This window comes from Coregonus clupeaformis, chromosome 14, assembly GCF_020615455.1.
Source record: "Coregonus clupeaformis isolate EN_2021a chromosome 14, ASM2061545v1, whole genome shotgun sequence".
NCBI classification, from domain to species: domain Eukaryota; kingdom Metazoa; phylum Chordata; class Actinopteri; order Salmoniformes; family Salmonidae; genus Coregonus; species Coregonus clupeaformis.
In genome coordinates, this window is record NC_059205.1 from 42161428 (window position 1) to 42172138 (window position 10711).

General features: G+C 41.6%; 1 protein-coding gene across 1 annotated transcript; it reads right to left on the reverse strand.

Annotated features, from left to right (window-relative positions):
* Window positions 1-4052: 4052 nt before the first annotated feature.
* Window positions 4053-10510, reverse strand: LOC121580874 (Krueppel-like factor 6). Its single transcript, XM_041895991.2, has 4 exons — window positions 10165-10510; window positions 7785-8352; window positions 6618-6741; window positions 4053-6410 (listed from the first exon to the last, which is right to left on the reverse strand). The coding sequence occupies exons 1-4, from the start codon at window positions 10264-10266 to the stop codon at window positions 6359-6361; spliced, it is 846 nt and encodes a 281-aa protein (XP_041751925.1). The 5' UTR covers window positions 10267-10510; the 3' UTR covers window positions 4053-6358.
* Between the last annotated feature and the right edge of the window lie 201 nt (window positions 10511-10711).

A 10711-nucleotide genomic window follows, 5' to 3' on the forward strand; every position in this document is an offset into this window, starting at 1 on the left:
GAATATGTGGACAACTACAAATACAGAGGTATCTGGTTAGACGGTAAACTCTCCTTCCAGACTCACATTAAGCATCTCCAATCCAAAGTTACATCTAGAATCTGCTTCTTATTTCACAACAAAGCCTCCTTCACTCATGCTGCCAAACATGCCCTCGTAAAACTGACTATCCTACTGATCCTTGACTTCGGCGATGTCATTTACAAAATAGCCTCCAACACTCTACTCAGCAAATTGGATGTAGTCTATCACAGTGCCATCCGTTTTGTCACCAAAGCCCCATATACTACCCACCATTGTGACCTGTACGCTCTCGTTGGCTGGCCCTCACTACATATTCGTCGCCAAACCCACTGGCTCCAGGTCATCTATAAATCACTGCTAGGCAAATTCCCGCCTTATCTTAGCTAATTGGTCACCATAGCAACACCCACCCATAGTATGCCCTCCAGCAGGTATATCTCACTGGTCATCCCTAAAGCCAACACCTCCTTTGGCCACCATTCCTTCCAGTTCTGCCAATGACTGGAACGAACTGCAAAAATCTCTGAAGCTGGAGACTCTTATCTCCCTCACTAACTTTAAGCATCAGTTGTCAGAGCAGCTTACCGATCACTGAACCTGTACACAGCCCATCTGTAATTAGCCCACCCAACTACCTCATTCCCATATTGTTATTTATTTTGCTCATTTGCACCCCAGTATCTCTATTTACACATCATCTTCTGCACATCTATCACTCCAGTGTTAATACTAAATTGTAATTATTTTGCACTGTGGCCTATTTATTGCCTTACCGCCATAACTTACTACATTTGCACACACTGTATATAGAGTTTCTATTTTTCTATTGTGTTATTGACTGTACGTTTTTTTTATCCCATATGTAACTCTGTGTTGTTGTTGTTTTTATCGCACTGCTTTGCTTTATCTTGGCCAGGTCGCAGTTGTAAATGAGAACTTGTTCTCAACTGGCTTACCTGGTTAAATAAAGAACGTATTTCCAGATCATGGACAGACGAGTAGAGCTGCAGGCATCTGGTGTGACATCACACGAACATTGACCCTTTTAAAGTGCTCGACGGCATTTCAGGCCAACTGACAAAGTGACATATCCTGGCTCTGTGTCACCAAGTCAACCTTTCTGCCCTTTAAAGGGACAAGGGAAGTGGTACTAGGCTACTTCCTATTCCTCTCCCTTTTTGTTTAGAGGTAGAGGGAAAAAAAATAAAAAATTACTCTCTTGCATGCCTGTGTGCATGTGTGTGTGTGTGTGTGTGGCAGGGCGTTAGTCATTTTTATATGCTTTTGCGTGTTCGTGTGTGTGTGAGACAGCGAGATAGGGGGAAGCGTGGACATTTTGGGTTTGTATATTTTTGTATATTTAGGCACATTGTCTGGACACAGAAAATGAGAATGGATGGGATTGTAATTATTTAATGGAGATAGTCACATGCTGTGGAATTAGAAAAAATAAAGTAGTTGTCATGGTGACAGATGCATTCAAATGGAGTCAAGTGGAGTTAGCTAACCTAAAAGACAAAAAGTGCGGATGGATTTTCTAATGAAAAAAGTTTCACTGACCTTAAAGAGAAGGTCATTTAAATTACTTTACAGTCGTACGTGAATCTATGGCCAAATTGCTTTTTTGTGTTGTTACTTCAAAAGAACCCCACAACATAAGTTGAGTTAGAACTGCCTTTTTATGTAACACAATGAAGCTTTTAACGCAAATAATGGAGACATTTTATTCAATCTCATTATGATGGAAGACATTTTATTCAATCTCATTATGATAGAAGACATTTTATTCCATTTCATTATGATAGAAGACATTTTATCCTCTCTCTGTCCGTAGTGTATCAATCCCATATGTTGAACCAAGATGATGCAGTGGCACTATCTCATCAACTGCTATTCATTTCAATATATTGTTTATAATAAGGCTGTAATGGCTGTAGAAATGTCTTCATGTGGATGTTTAAACCACAAACACTCTGCATTGATCTCATCTGTTTTCATCCAAAGTAGCAGCCTACACTATAGATCACCAGGCATGCTAACTAGACCACAGTGCATCCCTAGCATTCAACCACACTAATCAAACCTGTGTGGCATCATTGAAAGATCCAGTGCAGTTTATCACACTGTGTGACAATGCTAGAGACAATGCTAGAGACAATGGTAGAGACAATGCTAGAGACAATGGTAGAGACAATACTAGAGACAATGCTAGAGACAATGCTAGAGACAATACTAGAGAAGACAATGGTAGAGACAATGGTAGAGACAATGCTAGAGACAATGGCACCAAGACTGCCTGCTTGGTCTCCGATGCTGCTGCTATGGGTTAAGTTTAGTTATGTAAGACACAGGCTACTTCTCAAATGGCACCCTTTTCCCTATTAAGTGCACTACTTTTGACCAGGGCCCATAGTGGTCTTGTCAAAAGTAGTGCACTATACAGGGATAGGGTGCCATTAGGGATGCAGCCCTAGCTGAGATGTGGGGATATTCCTTTGGGTTTCAAAGTGTACTGTGTGTGAATGAATAATGGATCCTTTAATCGGGCCGTGGTAATGAGCTGCTGTACATCAGAGGAGAAGAGGACCGGGGGGGGGATGCTAACGCGCAAAGGTGCAAAGTATTTGAAAGATTTCAACCCAGTTCTGGCCTGAATCCAGCCTCAGCCCCCATTGACCCATTGCCTGTAGCCCACTGCCTGTACACAGAGTGGTGAACTAACCAATGCTGCTCAGCCCTCAGGGAAAGAGCGAAGAGCCACAAGACTGTGTGGTAGAGAGAAGTGCAGAGGTACCAATTTAATGGATGACTTTAATGAAGTTTGCAATAAACGTGATGTAAACATGTAATCTGCACCGTGTGCTTTCTAAACATGTAACGTCTCAGTCTAAACAAACAATTAAAGGTAAATATATGCTGCATCTTAAATGGCACCCTATCCCCTTGTATTACGTCAGAGAGCATGTCGATTCCGCCTGCAATGATCGGTTGAGGGACGAGCCGTGCCTAGGAGTGACGCCATTTGACGTAAGACAATGACCCTATTCCCTATATAGTGCACTACTTTTGACCAGAGGCCGTAGGTCAAAAGTAGTGCACTATGTTGGGAATAGGGTGTCATTTGAGTCGTAGGCAACCATTTGGAGGTAAATATAGATTTCCATAACAATCATCTACAGCAGCAGGTCTCGATCCCTGTTTCTCTTTGTCTGTGTGTTTGAACTTGAACCTACTGAAGGTCTCTATGATACCACCGAGATGATGTCTACCAACCCCATGCTGGGTTAATGACCTTTCAGTTTACTCTGGTTTTAACAGGCGCCCCCCCCCCTAACCCCCAGGTCATATGAGATGAGCTGTGATGTGGTGGGTGAGGGAGGGAGGGTGGGATGGGCATCTGTCTGTCTGTTGAACCCATGCATAAGCTTGTGGAGGTTGGAGGTTCTCGTTCTACTAGTAGACCTTGACTGGGAAGATTCGGTTTGATGTGCATAAGAATGATGTGCTCGATCTTTTGCTAGTGTTAGAGCACAATGATGTGTTGAAATGATACAACATAGAAATCTAATGAGTAGAACATGCTAGGAACCTCTGACCATTCTAATTATATGTGCTAGAAACGGCATAATGAAATGAGAACATACTGGACCATCGCTGTCTGTGATACTGCATATTGGTATTACTATACACAGCTCAGTCTCAACTTAATTATTTCATATTAAGAGCCCAAACTAAACTAACATTCATTATTACAGGTGGAGTTCATTCAGAACATTTATTTCAATTGCTCAGCAATCCACCTCTGTGGCGTTGAGAAGTAGCCTACTTAGCTGACTATACAGTGAGGTGGATCTGAACATGACAGGAAACTGAAGGAGTACGTTTGAAAAGCTTTACCTTCATGGCACTCATGTTACCGTAAGAGCTCATGTTTTATGTCAGGTCACAGTATGAGGATGTAAGAAGCAGGTAGAACAAAAACACCAAAATATGATGATATTTTTTTAATCATTATTCCAATAAAAAATACATTCATACAGAAATAATTTGACAAAACAATACAAATAAAAAATAAACATTATGCCATTAATCAAACAAATAAAACCTAATTTCTCTATTTTTTCATCAATAAAGATACTTTAGTTAAAGATAGGGCTGACAAATTGCCGTTTTGATTTAGATTATAGAAAGCTGTTCAGTGTGTAATCCCTCCAACAATCAGTTTCATTTCTCTGTACTGAATCATTCCCCGTTCAAGCTAGAAAATGTAAATCCTTCTCCAACACTGTAGCAGACTAGCAGAAGTGAACAATACGTCATTTGTTTTCAGTTTCTCTGACCATTAGTACTCACTCAAGTTAAATGTGGCCTTGTCTTTGTTGTTTTTCATAAACATACACTTCACAATTTAGATTTGTTTGGTCCCTTACCCTGCAAAATATAAGCTTCTTTACAAAAACTATTTTTAAACAACACATATCTTTTGCATGGTTTGATATCCACAATGTATATTTTAAAAAGGAGACTTTCCGACAGTACTGTTGACCAGATCAACTGTACTGTACAATGGTATGGGGTTAAAACAAGGTAGTCCATACAGGTCAATAAGCAATAATCATCCACATCCACTGTCAGTTTGAGAGCACTCATGTCAGGTAAGCGTTTAACAGTTAACTAACACGCCATGGCCTGACCAGAATGGGTTATTTGCAATAAATCTTAATTTACCATGGCCTTCGTGGCCGAGCAGATCACGTCACGAGAACTCAACCCCCCAACCAACCAGGAGACTCTATACTTTTGACATTAACTTACCTAATTTATCATCCCACATTCCATTTTAAGTGCATAACATACCACATTATACTACTACACAGTAGTAAATCATTTCAAATTGAATTGTTTCAAGTGCTCTACAATTCTGTCTCGGCTCAAGGATCATTTTCAAAACATTTTGATTTCGTCTCAATGGATAGATAGATACTGTATGTATGTTGACAAATGATGCACAGAAATGTAAAATGGCAGTAAGTATAAAGCAGACTTTTATTCAAGTCTTGAGACTGACCTAGACAAGGGCAAAAGGTGTGGCCATATGAATCGGAGCCTTAATAAAGCTATTCAATCATACACTACTGCATTTCAACCCCCCGTGAGTGATCTATTTATCTGGACAAGGCCACTTACATAAGGCATCATTAAGGTCAACAGTGCATTTACAGATATAGAAAAAGAGGAGAGCAAGAGAACAAAATTAAAGAAATTAATTTTAAATGGAGTAGAAATAAACAATTCCATGATCAAGATAGTTGACAAGCAATAGTGATATCTCCAAACATACAAAACAAAAGGAAACAAATCGCTGCTTCATGTTTCTGTACAATAATGTGGTATCTATGGTGTAAAACAGATGTATAGCTGCTCGTTATTGGGATTTGCCTTCGTTATAACTAATCGAGTGACAAACAAACCCAAGATCATGCAACTTCTGGTATAATGAAGATATGAATGTTGTGTACAACCTTTAGATACTGAGCTTACACAATGGACAACAAATGAGCTTGGTAGCATTAACTTTGAGACACGCTACTTAATACATTACACAATTTATATCTGCGCCAAACAATCCACTTCCCTCCCCCCCACCTCGTTTAGGAGTGCGCTACCACCTCCCCTCAGATGGGGGCGCTCTCTCTCAAACCTCAAACTGACGGCCCGGACACACACACACTGCCAAACCCAGCCTAGACTCAACCAATGCCCCACACAACAGCACAACAACACCTTTGCTTGCATTCATTCATTCATGACCACAAAACGAGACAATAAATCCCCAGCCCACACACATCATCCCCTCAACGCCATTCAGCTCACAACCATAGCCATACACTCAATAGTCATACATCCACAGGCAGGCACTCAGTCACAGGCATTCTCACAGGCTCACAGGAAACAACACACGTTTATTCGAGTATATCGCTGCATGTGTCCAGACCAGGAACTAACTCCACAAAGCATCAGACACCATATAGAGAAAAAACGTTATTTCTTGTCCTCTCAGACATTTTCATTCTCTAGCGGATCTCTTCATTCTCCGTCATCCTTGGTGGTTTTCGTGATTCTTTTTCCAGAATGTGTCGACCTTTCAGAGCTCTTTCCTCCGAGAGGTCTTGGAGGCACTAAGTATGGTGCAAAAATTGCCTGCATGCTTCTCACTGGAGCACGCTCCCCTCGCTCACCTTCCTCCCCTCTCAGGGCACTGCGCCTCCCCACAGACAGGTTAGGAGACCGTCAGGACCATCCCTCAACACCGCTCTGCTCTGGGGCCCAGCGCTTAGATGTGTCTCTTCATGTGAAGCGCCAAATGGTCCGAACGAGAGAAACACCTGCAAGGAGAAAGAGAAAGCATATTAGGCTCAGCGTTTTTAGAATAGGTAAGACTAATATAACAGCAGTAATAGTCAATATTTCAGCTGCATGGCTTTACCTTAGCTGCCCAAACATTTAACAATTGTTTATGACATTTACAATCTTCCTCAATAAAATAATTGAAACAAACAAAAGATAAATCCATCCCTAAACACTTCACCTACCTGTCACAGTTACTGCATTTAAACGGCTTTGCCCCAGTGTGCTTCCTGAAGTGTCTGGTTAGCTCATCACTCCGTGCAAAACGCCACTCACAGCCTTCCCATGAGCACCTGTAAGGCTTCTCACCTGCAAACAGAAAACAAATGATGTTATTACTGTGTATGAAAAGACAGCATGAAGGACAGTGCTCCATTATGTTTCCAAATCAGAAATAGACATAAGATACTGTAAGTGCTACATACTACTAGATAGAGTACTACAACTTGTAAATAGCAGACTTAGTGTATATATATATATATATATATATATATATATATATATATATATATATATGATATATATATAGATAGAGGGCAGGTGCGAAGGACAATTAGACGATTTCTAATGGTGAAAATTCCATTAGCTCTGGTAACATAGTTTGCTTGGAATGTAAGCGCCTTGATCATGTGCAAGACAGCTGTAAACAGCTTGGCAAGAGAGGTCAGAGGTGACAGGGGAAAACTGCTCACATAACTCAGTAACGAATAACTGTAAATGTAAAATTCCCACTACACTTTACATTTAAATGATTCAGTCGTTTTCTTTTTCCCATGGTGAAATGTGATCTGCTTTCATGATCCAGTCCACATCCTCTATGGCTGGCTTGGCTATGCCCACAAAAGGTTGTTATGTCACCCCTCCCCCCTTAGTTAATGTGAAGTCACTGCTGATGTGGGAATTAGGTCACAGTTTAGGCCTTCCTTCTAGTGAACTATTCCAAGAATGCAGAGACCAAATTCATGAGTAGAAATCCAAAACAAAGACTCTCTTGTAAGCATATGAATATGTTAATTGTTTGACGAGGTTTAAATTTAGTCCCTTCTGAAACTGAATCATTTTCTGAAAGTTCTTTGTAAAGTAAATGGCTGCAGATTCAGAATAATGATGACATAACCAGCTGGTCTGGATTTTCTTTCCCAAGGCCTCTCTGCTGTGACAGCAGCATTAGTATGTGGGTAACAACACACACCACCACTCTCTGGACTGGCCTACATATTACCTGTATAATGTAAGACTGGGGCCTGGTCGGATAGCTCAGAGATTCTACTCTTTTATATCCATATATACACTTGGATGGGAGGAGGAGCTGTTGGGTCATGCAGTTTACTTGTACGCAATCAATTATTTACCTGTATGTGTACGCTGGTGTGCTTTCAAGTGGGAACTTTTCGTGTAGACCTTTCGGCATCCGTTGAAATGACACCTGTGGACCCGCCTCCTCCCGTCCGGAGAATCCTCCCCGTTGGCTAGGCTTCCCCTCTCTGCCGTTCGTCCACTAATGCCCCCTGTCTGTATTTTCCCAGGTGAGTGCAACACTGTCTGTATACCACTCCACACCTGGGAGGATATGGAGGAGGCCTCCATGCCCACCTCAGGAGAAGATGGTGGAGTACTGATAATAGTGGAACCCAGGTCCTCTCCCTCTCCCATAATGTCACTCAGTGGGTTGGAGGTGAAGTCGAGGGAAGGGGAGAGGTCCTCGGAGCCGTCGGACACCTCGCTGCTGGCGTCAGAGTTAAAGCTGTTGGCCTCCTGATTGTCTTCCTCCTTAATGTGAGTGAGGATCTTTGGGTCAGACTCAGCCTTGTCCCCGCAGGCCAGGATCATCCAGAGGTCCTCCTGGCTCGTCTCAAACTTGATGTCTGTGGCTGAGACGTATGGCTCGCTCTGGAGGTACCGCTCCAACTCCAGACATGTCTGATGGGATAAGAGAAAAATCAGTAAACCATGCAGGAAATAGGAATATAAACAACCTATGCAGTACATATATAGACAATGTACTATTCTAAGGGCAGTGGAGTGCATGTAACGGGTGTCCTCTGAGACTATGGCTGCTTCCCAAACGGCACCCTATTCCCTTTATAGTGAACTACTTTTGACCAGGGCCTATAGGGCCCACAGGGCTCTGGTCAAAAGTAGTGCACTATATAGGGAATTTGGTGCCTTTTGAGAAGCAGACTAGATCAGGGAAGGTTAGTAAACACATTTCCTTAGAAAGAAATGACTCAGTTGGTGGCGGTGCTCTTTCCTCCAACATAGCTGGCATCATGCACAATGATAACATTTACATACGCTACAGAGCCACCCTGTGTGTTAGGGAAGTGCTTGTAGATCTTTTAAAATGTATCAATCACTCAGCATAATGTGGATTTAATAATGCATCCAGTGGCATTGCTAGAAATAACAATAATGAGCTCCTGAGTGGCGCAGTGGTCTAAGGCACTGCATCGCAGTGCTAACTGTGCCACTAGAGATCCTGGTTCGAATCCAGGCTCTGTCGCAGCCGGCCGCGACTGGGAGACTCATGGGCGGCGCACAATTGGCCCAGCGTCGTCCAGGGTAGGGGAGGGAATGGCCGGCAGGGATGTAGCTCAGTTGATAGAGCATGGCGTTTGCAACGCCAGGGTTGTGGGTTCGATTCCCATGGGGGCCCAGTATAAAAAAAAAAAAATTTATTCACTAACTGTAAGTCGCTCTGGATAAGAGCGTCTGCTAAATGACAAAAATGTAAATGTAAATGGAATGGAGGAGGTAGGTCTGGTTCAAGCAGGTCCATAAAAAGCTTTATTTATGAATACTGCAAGAGCTACATAGATTTATGGACTTCTTTTTTTTCTAAAAAGGAAGTAAGGACTCTTCTGTAAAGCGTGACAATCCGTAAGTGACTGCTAACTTCAATATATTCAAAAGTAACAATATCAATAATGACATGCATCTAGCATTCCAATGAATTAATTTCAAACTATTAGGGTATAGAAAACATCAATTAAAACCAATATACATTACAGGGTAAGTTGTTATGTAATAGATTTCTGGCAAACCTAAAAACGTTTAGCAAGGAAATACTTTGTATTCATTGCAAACATTTATTTTCAGTAGGGCAGAATGCATCTCTGGCGAGCTTTAAATGCCTCAGAGGGCATGGAGAGTGAACCGCCCCAAGCCCGCATAAACTACACCGTGTAGCAAATTCATTTCAACCACCCAGCAAAAAATAATACCTAGTTTCTCGAATATTATGTAATTCCTATAAAGACACATGTTGAGTGGGAGATGGTGGTAATTTTGAACAAAATAATTTGAAGACGCACATACTCGTCTCCGCTAATTCCGAATACGAACTCGCTCTCTCGCTCTCTCTCTCACACACACACACACACACACATTCTATTCACTATGACGCATCAGCTGTCTACAAAACGGAATAAAAACAATGCGTCGTAGTTCATTCATTGGACTAAGCCATTAGCGTAACTTATATATAATTGCAACGTGCATGCTTGTATTGTTACATATACATGCATTGAACTTACTAAGGTGTCAAGAATGTGCTACAAGTCCGAATAGTACAACTTTTTTTGTTCTGAATTCCTGACAGTTTGCATCTCCACTGACAGCAATCTGCAGTTGCGCACAAGTTTACTGCGATGTGGAAAACATAATCATTATTTTTCATTCATTTTAGAGTGTTTCTCTATCAAAAATAGGACTATTCACAATTATAAATACCTGCTGCCAGTACTCCTCGAGAGATGGTAAAGCTGAAAAGTATCCGGTGTCATGTACAATCTGGAGCTCCTGAAATATGCTGCACATAGGAATAACATCCATCTCGTTCCTATATAGATGCAGCTTTAATTACACCCCAAAATCAAGATAGTTCAATTGTCTTTTTTTTGTTTTGTTTTTAAACGTGCGTCTTCGATGTATTAGCATGTATAATATGCTGTAGTAAAAAAGTTGAGAGTAGTAGGTCTGACTATCGCCTTCCAGTGATGATAGGGAAAGTGTTCTTCCGAGAGGACTCTTTCTTGCTTGCTTGCTTGCTCTATTAGCAAACAGTGAACTCCCTGAAAGTCCGTCGACGCTCTGTAAACTTCCCTATTCAAAATCTTACAGCCAGTCTTCCCCCACGTGATTACATTACGCTTTCGTGATACCGACCAATTGGTTAGCCAAAGTGTAACACCCGCCCACCTTGAACATCTTCTGTGATATGGTTGGTGCAATGACTGAAGTCTCCTTCATTCCCATTGGACCATGTGGGTTCTATTTT